This window comes from Condylura cristata, unplaced genomic scaffold (assembly GCF_000260355.1).
Source record: "Condylura cristata isolate star-nosed mole 26May11 unplaced genomic scaffold, ConCri1.0 scaffold00019, whole genome shotgun sequence".
In the NCBI taxonomy this organism is placed as follows: domain Eukaryota; kingdom Metazoa; phylum Chordata; class Mammalia; order Eulipotyphla; family Talpidae; genus Condylura; species Condylura cristata.
In genome coordinates, this window is record NW_004567120.1 from 33,652,590 (window position 1) to 33,668,919 (window position 16,330).

At 45.1% G+C, this 16,330-nt stretch overlaps 1 protein-coding gene across 1 annotated transcript in view; it reads right to left on the bottom strand.

Annotated features, from left to right (window-relative positions):
- The window catches only part of ARHGEF6 (Rac/Cdc42 guanine nucleotide exchange factor (GEF) 6), a 98,443-nt gene extending 89,578 nt beyond the window's left edge, over positions 1–8,865 (bottom strand). The window contains exons 1-2 of the mRNA XM_004685843.2: positions 8,524–8,865; positions 7,289–7,372 (exon numbers count right to left, since the gene is read on the bottom strand). Coding sequence (XP_004685900.1) covers positions 7,289–7,372; positions 8,524–8,688 — 249 coding nt within the window. The 5' untranslated portion in view covers positions 8,689–8,865. The remainder of the gene's footprint in view (positions 1–7,288; positions 7,373–8,523) is intronic.
- Positions 8,866–16,330: the final 7,465 nt, after the last annotated feature.

The window sequence follows — 16,330 nt, forward strand, 5'->3', positions numbered from 1 at the left end:
CTGGCAGCCGGCGCCTGGCCTGCTGGCGGCGACTGCGAGAGCCCGGGCGGGAACCCCGACCCCACACACTAGCCCTTCCCGGCGGCCTGCTTCCTCCCCAAGGCCGGACGCCGCTCGGAACCCCCACGCTCTGCCGGGAGGCGGGGAGGCGCTCCCCAGCGGCCCTCCACTTACCTCCCTTCCCCAACTCTCCTGGGCTCTGTGGTGGCAGGTTCCAAATCACAGAGCGTCTTTGAAGGAGAATAAAAAGGTTCGCGAGAGCTGGGAAATGTTGAAACCTCGCTTGAAGTCCAGTTTTTACAGAACTACAGCGCCCTGGGGAGAAGATTAGGATGGCCACAAGTCATGGGTGACATTTCATGCAACTCTGGGAAATTCCATTCGGAGCGTCAGATTTGCTCAACAGAAAGGAAACTCGCCCAAATCCTCTTTAGGCTTCCCAGTAGCTCAAACTGAGCAGCTAAATATACAAGGCTTGTCCAGGGGAGAGAGGGGGAAACAGACCAGTTAAAAAGCGCCCAACGGTTAGCTACTACCCTACTGTAGTCTCCTCACTTTACAGACGAGCCAACCCAGGCATAGAGAAGGGACTCTGACTGGACACAGTTGCAGACTGGGGACTCAAAGACACCCACTGCAGCCACCGCTTGGTGAACTGGCTGCTGGCCTGACTCCTGTGGGGAGCTTCTGCCCTCCCACACCTGGAGCTCTTGTGGCAGAGTGAGCCTTGACTCGTGACTATAAGTAGAGCTGCCTGACTTCCAGAACTGCTTCCCTGCAGAGCAGGCCCTGGGAAATGGCAAATCGTCCATCCCACAGGCCCTACTTTGGGGAGGGCACCCGTGCTGTTCCGGTGACAAGGCAGATGGAGTGAGTCAGGGAGACAGGAGGCAGTGAGGGGGTGGGGGCAGAGAAAAAGCCATGCCGATCCCAGCTGGCATGAGAGAGAGAATGGAAGGTGCAGGGAGAGGGGTAGAGAGAGAAGGGCTAACTGAGCCTCCTTACATTCGATGAAAACTTTGATGAGCAAAACATCTTCTTACAATTGCAAGCTTGGCTCAGGACAGGAAAGAAGTATCCCCTGCGAGGTGCGGGTAGTAAAGGTGGTGGTGTACGAGCAGGAGTGCCTGCATGGAGTGACGTAGTGGGAAGGGCTGGATGAAAAGTAACCAGAGAGCTAGAGTTTGCTGTAGTCATTGGTGAGGCTACAGCCAGGCCTAGACCACTAGAGGTAACACCCAAGCTACTGGTCACACTGTATATGACCCTGAGTTCCATCAGCAGAACCAAAACAAAACTGCCATTGCTAGAATTGTGGTGTTAATGGACTTTCCCGATCACATTAGTGACACTCTACCTAGATGTTCTGGAAGATTTTCCCTTGAGGCTTGAAAGTCCTCCCTGCTTTCTCCATTCTGTAAACAAATAATAAAGATATGTTTGGTTCACAGAAAAAGTAAATTGGACTATAAAGTGGGGAGAAAATTCCAAACTCATTAGGAATTGTGAAATAAACATGACAGCAATAAATGAAACACCATTTGTACCCAATAGTTTTGCAAATAGTAAAGATAAATCATATCCAGTGTTGCCCAGGAAAGGAAGAAGGTCATTTCTATACTCTTGCTGGGTGTCTAGTAATTTTTGTGGGGAAACTGGGGGTATCTATGGAATTTTGACACAGTAGTTCCTTTCCAATGAGGACGTTTCAAGAATAACCACAGATGTGCACAAATCTGTATATGTATATATATGAGCCACTGGGATTTATCCCAGGAATGTAGGATGGATTTCACAAATGAAAACCAATCAGTGTAATACAATGTTGTATCAATATATTAAGGACAAAAATAGTGCTCATCTTAACAGATGCAGAAAAAGCACTTGACAAAAATTTAGTACCCTTTCATGATAAAAACACTCAGGAAACTGGGAATAGAAAGGAACTCCCTCAACCAGATAAAGAGCTTATCTGAAAAACTCACAGCTAACATCATGTTCTATGATGAATGATTGAATCCTTCCTCCTAAGATCAAAAACAAGACCAGGATGTCACTCTGATTGTGGGTTCTAATCAGGCAAATTAAGCAAGAAAATGAAATTAAAGGCACTAAATGGGAAAGGAAGAAATGAAAGTATCTCTATTCACAGACGAGATGATAATACATAAGAAAACTAACAGGCATCCAAATAACTTTTAGATTTACTGAACAAGTAGAGCAAAGTTGAAGACACAAGATCACTCTAGAAAAATTAATTGTATTTCTGTGCACTTGCAATGAACAATCCAAATATGAAACAATGACACCAAAAAGAATGAAACAATTTGCAAGAAATTGAACCAAAGAAGTATAAGGCATCTACACTGAAATTTGCAAGTCATTGTTGAATGAAACTTAAAATGACCTAAATAAATGGGAATACATTCAGTGTTGATGGATGAGAAGATTTAATATTATTAAGGATTCTCCAAAGTGATATAGAGATTGAATAAAATTCCTATCAAAATTCCAGCTGGCTTTTTTTTTTTTTTTGCAGGAATGGTAAGCTGATTGATTATAGAATCCATATGGGCAAGCAAGCGATCCAGAATTGCCAAAATGATTTGATTTGGAAAACAAAGGGCAGGTTGGAATACTCACTATTTCTGCTTTGAAAATCTACTACAAAGCTACATTAATCAACTCAGGGAAGGAAAGGACAATGTTTTCTCTAAAAGAAAATAAAATGTTGGCAAGTAGATCTCCCCATGTTAAAGAAGAAATCTGGAGCAGCTCACGTCATGTACAAAAAACAACTCAACCTGCAATAAAGACCTAAATACAAGAGCTTAAAACTATAACACACTGAGAAGAAAATACAGGAAAAAAAGTCTCCCAACCTGGTTCCTTAGCTATGCTACACAAAATACAAGTAACGAAAGAACAACTAGATGAATCTGACATCCCTCCAAAGGCATAAAAGACACCTTTATCACATCAATATTTAAAACTGTGTAAGTATTGTGTGTTTCAAAACACACTATCAGAGTTGGGGAGTTGTTTCTGAGCTGTCTCAGCAGACTGCCCTGACTAGTCCCAGCTGTGTGACGTCCTAGACATGCGCCACGAAGGCCCTATGGAAACACCAAGATGGAGGCTACTCGGAGAGGCCAGTGACAACCTTGCGGGTCAGAAGCGGGTGGCTCTTTAGCGAGGTCACCATGCCCCGCAGCCAGCAGGCACACTGGGGTGTTCTGCCACATCTCTGGCTCCATTTGCTTCCAAACTGCCCGTTCTAAGCTGTACTCTTTCTTTCTTCTTTTGCTTTTTCTTTCTTTCCTTTGCTTTTGTTTTCCCCATTGTATTTGTCTTATAGCTCAGGGGTAAAGTGGCTATAGAGCGCACATGGAGGGGGGGGGTGCTCAGTGGAAACGGAAAACAAGGGGAACCCAAGCACATGGTGAAGGCAGGGAACACCACTTTCATTTTCCTTGGGGGGGGGGGAAAGGCAGGGGTGTGATTTGTTGGAAGGCACAGAACAACCCCAAAATCAACATGGAAGACGCAGAGGTGGGTGGTGGGAACAGTCCCCATACAAACTGGGTGGGGGAGGGGAAGGGTCAGGGCAATGCTTGTAGCATCAGATTCCTCAGGGCGTTCTGTCCACCCAACTCCTAGTTCTCCTCTGCCACAAGCAGCAGCAGCTTGATGGCTCTGGGCACTGCAGTCTGCTGGAGCGCGCCTGTGATGAAGGCACCTTTAAGTGCCTGTAACAGCCTTGAGGTAGTCGCACCCGAATGCATTGAGGTAGGTGAGCTCAGAGAACTAGAGGTCACAGTCCATGAAGACTTTTCCCAGATCTTGAAGATGATTTGGCTCTGGTCTAAGTGCTCCTACCGGGGCTCAGGGATCCCGCCTGCTGGAAAAGATGCTGTCTCACAGAGCAGTCTCAAGCTGGCAGTATCTCCCTCCAACCCCCCCACTAATACATCGCTGTCTGATGTTACAGTCTGCTTTCCTGTGGGATCTGGTGTCATTTACTTGGGTGTTTTTGCCCAGCATAGAAGAGAGGCACTGTTTCAGAGGACTGGGGGGACTGGATACCTGAGGGGCCTGGGGAATCATGAATAGTTGCTTCCTCCAGACACTAGTATACCAGCCTGGGACATACAGTCGTCTTCCCCTGAGTGTGACACACAGCAGCAGGTCATGACTAGTGGATGCACGATGAGGGCAGCAGGTGAGGAAAGCCACAGCAGACCTGCTGCTCCCACACCAAGAGGTCACGCTCATGGGCACCAGCGACCTCCAAGCAGAGGAAGGGAAGAACATCAGGGCTCTGGGTGACCGGTGGGTGCCCACAGTCAGACCCGTGGTGCCGGTGGTACAGCCCATGTTCCCTCCCATCCTGAGCTCATGGCCACACCTGGGGGGCAGGTGAGCCATGCCTTCCGGAACCTGCTCAGCAGTGGAACTCCCCACTCTACTCTGCAGAGATCAATAATAGTGTGTTCTGGACACTAGGCCAATTAGGCTCTTGTCGTTTTCTGTATATTTACATTTCCAAGCATCCACTAGAAACTTTTAAGCATGTCCTATAGCAGACCCACAATCCAAAGTGACATTGCTAATATTTGTGTCTAGGTCTGTCTCCTGGCCACCTGGGAGCTTGAGACTGGGCGGCCAGTACCCTTGGCTGCTGGAGCTTAACAGCTCATCATTTGTTCTCATTCCTTGTGTATTGCATTGATCCGACTTCTCTTAGGAAGCTCTTTCATGTGGCTCCGACAGGCCTGAGTGTGCACACAACACCACCTACTTATGACACTGACAGTGAGCGCGTATGACAAGTGTCTTGTGGGCAGTGGTATAGAAGTGCCTTAGAGGCATTATTTCATTTGAGCCTTCAAACAGTTCTATGCAGTAGATATTATTAATGTCTCCATTACACAGATGAGGAAACTGGAGCACAAGAGGCCAAGGAATTTTTCCCGGAGTCACATAGTTGGTAACTGACCCAGCCAAGACGCTGACCTAAGTCTGTCAAACAAGAGAAGGTATGTGCCAGATGTTGCCTCATTACGCATTCATATGCTGTTCAGGCCAGCTAGAATTACAAAAAGAAAAACATGCCCAGTGCCTTTCATTTAGGAAGCTATAAATGTATGATACATATTTTTAGAAGATTCCTATCCAAAGTAGATACCGATATTTTCCACATTGGTGCTTAAAGGAATAAACTTTCAAGAGCAGAAAAATCCACTTTTGTGCAATGACTCAGTCCCCAACAGTACTAGGCCCAGGAGGTCTCTGTTATTTTTTAGCACTGTGCAGAAGCTCAGTATACCTTCCATCAGCTTCAGAGTGGAAAAAATCATAGGCAGTCATGCTATATTTTGATTTGACAAGCAAAAACAAAAACAAAAACCATGATCTGTTCCATGACAGATATTCCATAAGGGACCGAGTGGCCTCAAGTTACATCCACCTAAAACACACACATACCGATGCCACTGTGCATCACATGCATGAGCACACACACACACACACACACACACACAGCGAGCTAAAATTAGGCAGCATGGAAACCTGGAATGAAATGCTCTGAGACAAGCATAGCCTGGTGCTATGGCTAACTTTAGGGAAAATTCTGAAGCAAGCAAAGTGTATCTGAGGCAAAGCTGTTTCTATTACTACTAAGAGTGATGCTTGGAGAACACTTACAATGTGCTAGGTGCTTTTACATCAGTGTGAATTCACTGAATCTCAATCCAAACCGAAGAGATAGGTGCTGAGTTATTCCCATGTTACAGATTGGGAGACTGAGGCTTAGAGGTGCAGTTAAGCACAGTAACATGATCACAAGCAAAAACACCAAAGCATGAGTCCTGAGTACAAAGTCACCAAAGCATGAGTACTGATATTTGAATCCAAGAAGTCTAGCGATAGATTCTGTACACAAACCGGGCCCTCCCTGGTGGTGCCATAGGTTAAAGCATAACGCTCTGAAGCTGTCCACAGCCACTGCAATGCAAGTTCGATTTCCAGCCTGGGAGGTGACCCACATGTTGTGGCAGACCCGCTCACTGCTCCCATTAGCAGTAAACTTCACTCGATCTGCCTGTTCTGCTCCTCACTCACTCTGTCTCTGGTGAATTACTCACCTCCTGGGCCTCTGGCCTGTACCCTAGTTTTTGTATACATAAATAAATAAATCTTAAAAAAAAAAAAAAGATTCCATACACAAGCCATAGCCGACACTTTCTGGTGAAAATATACCAGAAATACATGTCTACACCTCTCACGTCCCTGGGCCTGTACTGATCTTTCTCTACACATCATCTCACAAAGCTTTTGAGGGTAGAGCTCTTAGTGTTAAATTACTATGCAGTATCTCATTTGAACATCACAACACCACAGAGTAGCTAGTAAAGTATTTTACAGATAAAAAAAAAAACAAAACCCTAAGGCCCAGAGAAGTCAAGTAATTTGACACACAGGTGAAAAATCGCCTTCCTCTCAGTAGCACCCCATAGGAACTTAAGAATCCATACAATATAAAATCATGGAATATAGAAAGTGTGTGTGTAGGCCCTCGCTGGTGGTGCAATGGGCTAAAGCACAGTGCTATGAAGTGATCCGCAGCCACTGCAGCACCAGTTTGATCCCCGGCCAGGGAGCTGACCCACATAGTGTGGCAGACCTCTACTGGACCACCTGCTGCTCCCCTCAGCAGTGTGTTTCAGTAGATCTGCTGTTCTGCTCCCCTCTCTGTCTTTGGTGAATCCTCTCACTCCCCCACACACACACCTCAGGCCTACACCCCAGTTCTTGTATGCATAAGTAAATAAATATTTTTTATTGTGTTATAATGTAAAATGTCAGCCTCAGGGTAATGTTCTCTAAACTTTTCAATGCTCCTGTTCTAAAATGCTAATGGGAAATAGAGGCAATAGATTTTTCCCTCATCCCAACTCAGAGATTATGTGCCCCTTGGCAGCAGGCATCGGCCAGCTCTCAGTGGCCCTCAGCAGAGAAGCACTCTGCCACGGGGAGCCTCCTTCAGGGCTTGAGCACTGGCCTTCAAAGTCTCTCAGTTCTGACGTTTTGATTTTTCATTGTTTTGGAACTGATTTCTGGGAAAGGCAAACTAGCAAGTCACCACTGGGGCCGACACCCTCCACTGTTGGGTTTGTAAGATGTGAGCTCTATTTAACAGCGAAAATGAAGCAAGTGTTTACCGCAACACCATCTTTATTAGCAGAGTGAAGAGCAAGGCCACCAGGAAGGCGGCTGGGAAGCTTACCTCTACTTGCAGGGCGGCACAGCCTTTCAGAAAGTCGTTGATGTTGTGGGTGCACTCGGCTTCAGTCTGGGGCTCCAGGTAGAACTAGAGAAACAGGGCGGATGTTACTGGGTCAGTGTCATCCCAGGGCAAGCCTAGCCTACTCCCGGGCAGGCCAGATAAACTGAGCTTTTCAACTCCACCTTGCTGCCAACCCAGGAAGACAAATAACCGCTAAAGGAAGTGAGGCAAAAATCTAAACGGTCGTTATTTACCTCAAATGCCACCAAACTTTTAGCCCGACATCAGCTCTACTTGGAAACTTGTTCTCATGCCCTCCGTCAAATTGGGGTGCTAATGAATTCGAGTGACCCAGACCATTTTGTTGACTTTGATGCTTGCTTTCAACTTCGTAGCTTGCTCCCTCCTCCTCACGAAAATGTATTAAAGTTCCACCTTCGCCTTCACCGTTCTCTACATTTCATTACTTCTCGTGATCTCACCGCCAGTATTTTCAAGTTTAAGGAACGATGTCTACTGTTCAGTTAAAATACAAACTGGTTCCAGAAGGCAAAAGACCTTCCCATTCCCATTCCCTGATGATCTTAAGGAAGTAACTGGATTCTACCTTTGCATCTATGTCAAGTGCCCACTTCATAAATGGTCCATAGATCCCCAACATAACAAATCTTGAATTTTGAAGACAGAGTGAGGTTAGTTTCACTTTGAACACATGTTGCAGTCCAAACATATATTTGCTTTCTATTATTTTACCAATCCTATGTGACATTGTAGATTGTTTTTCCTGGTTGCCAAAGAGCCTCACTCTCACTAAATATTTTATTTCTTGGAGAAAAAACATCTACATGGATTTTAGTTAAACTGTCAATAGACATGATCCATATCTTTTACAAATCATCTCACTAATCCACAGACTTGCATGTACCCCAAGTCCAACCCATGCCCTCACGACACAGGGAGGGGTGATGTATGTATGTCAGAGCAAGCTTTGTCCCCTGGCACAAGCAGTGTGACAGGACTTTACTGTCTTAATACTTGAGGGCCAATGACTCAAGGCCGTTTCATTTTCTGACTATGTCAAATGACAAACACAGTAAGAAAGAAGCTCTCCCTATTAGAAAGACACACGAGCAGAGGAGCTGCAAGGCCTGGACAGCAAGCAGTCCCGGGCATCCAGCGTTGCTGTTCTGGGTGGCAACCATCCCCAGGCCACGGCCGCGGCCCGGTCCCCTTACCTTTTCTACAGAGCCAGGCCTCAGTCTGTTGATCAGTTTACACAGCACTACCCCATTTTTCAGTGAGGACTTCAAGAACTCCTCTGGATCACAGATGGTCTTTTTGGGGGAATCTAAAACCCCCAGGGATATAAGCCATGTCACGATTCGCTCTTCTGGATTCATTTCTGAGGATTGTAAGCTCCGAACAGTCGTCTCGGGCAGCTGCAAAGGCTAAGCCACATCCGTGATTACATCTGCTGTTGGCTTCCTTTTTATGGGTCCTCTTCTGGTGCTTGCAGAGCAAAGCTTCAAAACAGCTCTTCTTCGACCATGCTGGAAGGAACCTACTTGAATTGTGGGATTTGACAACCCCAGAGATCACACTCAAACATGTCAGCATAGACTGAATGGAAAGATCTTGGCTAGCACTGTTTTTCCCCTTCAAAACCAGCAAGATAAACTCGTTAAGATTTTTAAAAGAAACACACACACACACACACACACAAGCAACAGTGCAAGAAGCTGTAAGGGAAGGAAGTGAGGAGGATGCCGGGGAGGGAGGAGAAAGAAGGAAGCAACTGCTCTTGGAAAACAAAGGTGAGCCAGCTCCGAGGGGACCTTGGGGATGAGCTGGGGGGGGGGGGGCCCGCAGTGCGGGGAAATGCTGTCAATAATAGTCTAACCCCAGTGAAATCTGGCTCCAGGCAGGAGTAAGACGCCAACTGGCTCTTAGGTCAGACGGCTCTGAGCCTTGTGAGGAGCTGTGCTAGCGACACGGGCTCCGCAGGGGCAGGCCGAGAACATTCTTCCAAGAAATGACCCGGTGTCCTCATCTTATCTCACAGAGATGACATGTCACGATCATTCCTTGCAAAACACATTGAGTTGCACGGTGACAAGGTGCCGAGCAAATGAAGATTGTGCCTGCTGTTGGCCATCACTGCGTCTAAGCAGAAGCTAGGAGAATGGCATTTTACTTTGCAGCCAAAAAACTATATTTGGGGAAAGAGGCTAAGGATAACATCTGACATCCTGTTTACGTGCATTCTTTAGCAATTCTTTTTCTGGACCTGCTTCTACTCTACAATCCAGCTGCAGTCCTCTTGGTGGAGAATCAGACACAAAAGCAGGTAAAAAACACTTGAAAACAACTTTTGAGAACAAAAGAGCCCTTGTCCTCTGTCCGCACTCCAGCCTCGAAGGTTGTTTCTCAACCAGAAACCCTTTGCATTCACAAAGGCTGCTCTGGAACAAAATAATAACTGGCGTAGCGAGAGGTCTTTGCTATTCTCAAGCATTTTTGGAACCAGTTGAAATTGTCATGCTATTGGGAAATGTGAAGAAGGCCAGTTTTCACAGTCCAACCTTACACTGGCCATGGTGGCCACTCACCATCTCTCCCCTCCTGCCTGGGACTCTGCCTAGCATCAGAATCCTTCTCAGCACAGCTTCGGGCATCTATGACCAAATAATCTTAGATAATCTGACTAAATGTCTTCTAAGCTTCCCCTTCTGGCACGACACTTGTAACACTCTGCTAGTGTTGCTTGTTGCTCTGCCTCCCCCAGCAGAACGTAACCTTCCTGTGAATCTTTAACTCTGTTCCTGGCAGAGGGCCTAGTACACAGTAGATGTTTTCTAAAAACACAGACTAAATGAATGAATAAAGTCATATGGAGTCCTGGGTACAGATACTACCTGATTATGATAGGGATTTTTGTTTGTTTTAATGGCTTGAAAAATCTTTTCCTTGTGAATTATTTTTATTGAAATATAATTGACATAAAAATGCACATATTTATGACTTAATAAAGTTTGGCACAGGTCTACACCTGTGATACAACCACACATACTCAAGCCAAGTTAACCTTTTCTTGTCCCCACAAAATGTTCTTATGTTCTTCCCACACCTTCTCTTCTCCCTTCCCCCCAAGTCCCACACAACCATCAATCTGCATTCAGTCCTCCAGATTAGTTTGGGGTTTTTTTTAGAATCAAAGAAATGAATGTATACACTATAATCCCTTCTTTTGGTCTGACTTGTCTCACTGAGCATCATTTTGAGATTCATTCACATTGTTGTGTCTGTCAAAAGTCCTGTAACAAAGATTTCACTGCCAAATATTTGGATTCATGAAATTATACTTAAAAGTGAAATAAATATAATCAACCAAAAGCTTTAATTGACTTTTGAAGCACAGTCAAATCTATGCAATTAAAAAAAGGAAATGCATTGTTGATAAATAAAAACCCCAAACCTGATCTACCAAAACACATATGTCATTTGGACAGTTTTCACAATTGCATCAAAATTGTACTCTACAAACAGATCTGGCAGTAATGTTGAGGCATCATCTACATTTCTGATGAAGAAAAAAGCCTGAGTGATTTCAGGAGCCCAGCCAGCCTAGTCCAAAATAGGCTTGAGTCCGCTGAGGTCACCTAGATGAAGACTTGCGTCATTCTGGACATTGGCTACAGCAAATGACTATAAGTAATAAAGTGAAATGAGAGAGGCAAGTGACCTCTGGAGGGCAGCAGAAACAGTTTGGTAGTGTAAAGACTGGATGTTATCACTGGTATGGTCAAATGGCAAGAAAGCAAGGAATTCTGGGACAGTAACAAGCATATGGGTAGAGTGACTAGTGATGAAAATCAGACTGGGGAGAGAAGCAAGTGAAGGCAGAGAGGAGCCGATGACCTGAGAGGGGTGGGAAGAGGAGGCAGAAAGACTGGACTTCAGCTGCCTGGTAGCCACACTCACTGGCTGTCACTGGCTTCTCCACCTCCGCCTTTTCATCCTCATGGACGCCTCAGCACAGCAGTTAGGTTGATTTTCCAAAAGCACCTGTACAAGCAGGTGTAATGCCCCTGCTCAAACATCCTCTCCATGACCTGAAACAGTGATTTACAAACTACACATCATGTGAGGGAAGGCGGCAAGAGAACGCCATGAGTGGAACTTGAACCAAAATAGGTAACATTCCATTACTGCTAAAAAAATGGCAGGAAATAATGTAAAGGTTAACTTTTATTGTAATTGAACAGTACTGGGCCCTCCCTACTGGTGCAACGGGTTAAAGTATAACACTACGAAGCTAGCTGCAGCTACTGCAGCATGAGTTTGATTCCTGGCCAGGGAGGTGACCCACATGGCATGGCAGACCTCTCCTGACCCGCCCGCTGCTCCCCTCAGCAGTGTATTTCAGTCAGTCGGCCGTTCTGCTTCCCACTCTGCCTCAGGTGAATCCTCTCACCGCCCCTGCACCTCTGGCCTGTACCCTAGTTCTGTATGCGCAAATAAATAAATCTGTAAAAAATAAAATTGAATGGTACATATACTAGTACTTATTACACCATTTCCTTTGTTTCCATACATTTGGAAATACTCATAATTGATTTTTCAAATTTTCAAATCCATTGGGTCATTCCTTAAAAGAAGATTTGGGAACCCAGTGATCCAATACACTAGTTCAGGAGATCTGCAACGGGGCACAAGAATCTGCATTATTCAAGTGCGCACATCCCCAGGAAGCTTGATTCTGATGCAGGTGTGCCAAGGTCACACATGGAGAAACAAGGTGAGTAGGAGCCTTCCATTCCATCCCAGTTTCTGCCAATGCCTGGGTCATGTCAGCATCCACAAGAGCAACACGGCAGCATTGGCTGGGGCAACTCCTTGCCCCTTCCACCGCTCATTATGTCTGGTGAAAATGGACAAGGGGCCTTTAAATATGTTTTACTTTGCCAGCTGGCACATTCTGAAGCTTTATCAGTAACAAGTAGTGGAGAGACTTTGCAAAAGGAAGGGGTTTGACTTCCTGTTTCCTGTGTGCTCGCGCCAGACTCCTGACAAGATCCCGGTTTTCCTAGCACACACCTTCTGCAGCAATGCACAGTGGGTAGCAGCATCCCTGACACCACTTTTGGGTGCATTTGTCACAAAGTGTCTCTGGTGAGAAACCTCCCCTGAGTCTGGGAAACCAACACACTAAAGCGGCACATTTTTAGCATGTTTCAGGGGCAGATGTCCCGTAAGTTCCACTGCTTCTGCAACCTAGAAGCTTCTCCAACAAGGCCTGGTGAAGGCCACGGGTTATCACAGCTCTAGGGTTGGTGATTAGGATATATTATTTTTCTACTGTCTGCTATGATATATTACATCTGTTGTTCCTACATTCTTTTAGCATTCCCTTGACTTCTTGCTGGCCACTCATCATTTCTCCTATCCCCTATTGTAATTAAGTATTCTTTGTTAACTATTTCCTGTTCAATCACTCTGTAATTTCTCTGTCCTGACTGACCCCTGGCTGACACACCACATACTCAATGAGCACACCCCCATTTTAGCCAACCACCTATAACCTCTCACCTCTGTTTTGCCATCACACAACTTCTCTGCCTCCTAAATCCTGAATTCAAACATTACATTTTCTCACCACAACTTACCAGTTTGTTCAGTTCTACCATGACAACTAGTACTGAACCTCATAGGGATCTTATTTTTTTTTTATAAAAAAAGATTTATTTTGTTTATGTATAAAAGAGCTGGGCTACAGGGAAGAGATGTGGGGGGTGGTGCAAAGATTCCCTAGAGAGTGAGGAGCAGAAAAGGTGGATCCATTGAAGTCTGCTGCTGAGGGGAGACAAAACAGGTCTGCTGTGCCATGTGAGCCAGCTCCCTTCCCAGGGATTGAACACGTGCTGCAATGGCTGCTGACAGCTTCATAATACTGAGACTTAACACCTTGAGCCACCAGGGAGGCACTCTCACAGGGCTCTTTAAAGCACTCTTGTCCAAAATGATCACACAAATTACATTCCCACAAGCAGGGAGTGATTTCCCATTGCTGTCACTTGCAATTTCAGATTTTTTTAAATGTTGTTATTTTTTGTGAGTGTGGTTTACTTTTACTTTTTTTAATTTTGAGATTGACATTTGTGTGATCACTGATAAGACTGAGTGTGATTTTCATAAGTTGATTGGCCGTACACATTTCCTCTTCTGTTCACTTCCATCATCCACTTTTGTATTGGGTTATACTTCTTTTGTTATTGATTTGTAAATGTTTGTGATGCTCTGTGGGTACTAAACCAGGGTCAGTGTGAATATCTTCTTGTACGGTTCCTATTCATTCTGTGGTATATTTTAAGAAACTGAAGTTAGTTTTTGTTTTTTTAAAAATAAGATACTTGGGGCCCTCTCTGGTGGCGCAGCGGGTTAAAGCGCAGCACTGAGAATCTGAAGCCACTTCCGCATGAGTTCGATCCCCGTCTGCCCCACTGGAGGTGACCACATGGCGCGGCAGACCTCTCCTGACCCGCCCGCTGCTCCCCTCAGCAGTGTACTTCGTCGATCTGCCTGTTCTGCTCCCCACTCTGTCTCTGGTGAAGACTCTCACCACCCCTGAGCCTCTGGCCTGTACCCCAGTTCTGTATGCACAAATAAATAAATCTTTAAAAAAAAAAAAAAAGATACTTGGGGCCCTCCCTGGAGGCGCAGTGGGTTAAAGCACAGCACTGAGAATCTAAAGCTGCTACCGCATGAGTTTCATTCCTGCCTGCCCTGGAGGTGACCACATGGCGCGGCAGACCTCTCCTGCCTCGCCTGCTGCTCCCCTCAGCAGTGTACTTTGTCGATCTGCCTGTTCTGCTCCCCACTCTGTCTCTGGTGAAGACTCTCACCACCCCTGAGCCTCTGGCCTGTACCCCAGTTCTGTATGCACAAATAAATCTTAAAAAAGAAAATAAAATACTTGGGCCCTCCGTGGTGGTACAGCGGGTTAAAGCGCAGCACCAAGAAGCTAAAGCCACCTCAGCAAGAGTTTGATCCCTGCCTGCCCCGGAGGTGACCCACATGGTGCAGCAGACCTCTCCTGACCTGCCCACTGCTCCCCTCAGCAGTGGACTTAGTCAATTTGCATGTTCTGCTCCCCGCTCTGTCTCTGGTGAAGCCTCTCACCGCCCCCGCACCTGTGGCCTCTCATGTAAACTCAGCTCATAGCTGGCAGCACCAGGCTGGCATGCAGCTTCAGAGATATCAGCGATCCAGGCGCCACTCTCCTGCTAGGTTGCCATCCTTAGCTTTCACCTCAGAGTTCCAAATGCTGAACTATGACTGTTTATGTGAACTTAGATCAGACAGTAATTTCTTAGATCACATACCATGATCATGAGCTACAAAGTAATAGATAAATTCGTCTTCATCAGAATTAACAAAATTGTATTTCAAAGGACATCATCAAGACAGTGAAAAGACAACTCATGGAACAGAGTGAAATATTTGCAAATCATATATCTGATTAGGGACTTGTATCCAAAATATATAAAGAATTCTTATAACTCAATAACAAGACAACTAAAAATCGGCAAGTTATCTGAACAGACATTTCTCCAAAGGAGATACACAAACAACTATTAAGCACAAGAAAAAATGCTCAACATCTTTGACCTTCAGAGAAATGCAAATCAAAACCACAATGAGATTCTACTTCACACCCATTAGGATGGCTATAATTAAAAAGATAGTTAATAACTAGTGTTGATGAGGATGTGGACAAATTGGAAACCTCATACTTTGCCAGTGGGAATGTCAAATGATGCAGCTGTTGTGGAAAACCATTTTGCAGTGTCTCAAAATGTCAAGCCTTCTTACCTTGTGGCCTAGCTACTGTCTTCCGAGAGAAATGAATGTGTCCACATAAGTATGTACTTGCACACAAATATTCAGAGTAGCGTTACTTATGATAGCCAGAAAAGTAAAAACAACACAAATGTTCAGGACCTACCTAATGAATGGAAAAGTAAAATGGTTTCATCAAATACTACTCACTCATGATACAGAAACGAACCTTGAAAACATGCTTAGTAAAAACAGATGATCACAAAGGTCTTCTACCGAATGTTTACTGTTTTCGGTTACAGTTTGTATTGCTTCTACAGGTTACAGTGTGTATTGCCACTTACATGGAAAGTTCAGAATAAACGAACACAGAAAGTAGGGGTGGTGGCTGACGGGAAACAGGAGTGACTGAGGATGGACATGCGGGCTTGGGGGCGGTACCGGCAGGAACAAGTGCACAGAGCTGTCCATGACTGGAAAGGCTCCCCCAGCAGCCTCCTCATAGCACCAAGGACCAAACATCCAGCCAGATGAACTTGGCTGAGGCTCACAAGGTGACAGGCAGGCTCAACGGCCAGTTGCACAGACCGTCAGATACCATCTGCAGGATGGTTAATATGCCATCTGCGGAACCACTCATGGCACTGGATGAGTAAATCCGATGACTCCATAAAATATATATCTATTTTTATGAGACTCCATATATATATATGTGGAAAAGCAAAAATCTGATTGGCCATAGTGCTCTTCCTTATTTGTTTCCCTTCTCTTAGGGATCAAAGATTTCATTGCTTGTTGTTTTACTGTTTAAAAAGTTTTTTCATATATTTTGTCCAGTTCTCTAGTCGTTTGTATTGGGAAGACAAGTCTATACCACATAATTATTCGTGAATAAAAGCACAAGTTGGTTTAGTCTTTTTAATTGTATCTTCTACATTGTGCAAAAAAATGAGACTTGGACACAGTTTCTTGTTAATTCATAGGGGCCCTTTCAATAGTAAGGGCATCAATTTTATGACAGACGTGGTTTAAATTTTTTCCTAGCTAGTGTTTTTCTTTTAAATTCTACTGATTTTTTTTAAAGATTTATTTATTTGTGCATACAGAACTGGGGTACAGGCCAGAGGCTCGGGGGCGGTGAGAGGCTTCACCAGAGACAGAGTGGGGAGCAGAACAGGCAGATCCACGAAGTACACTGCTGAG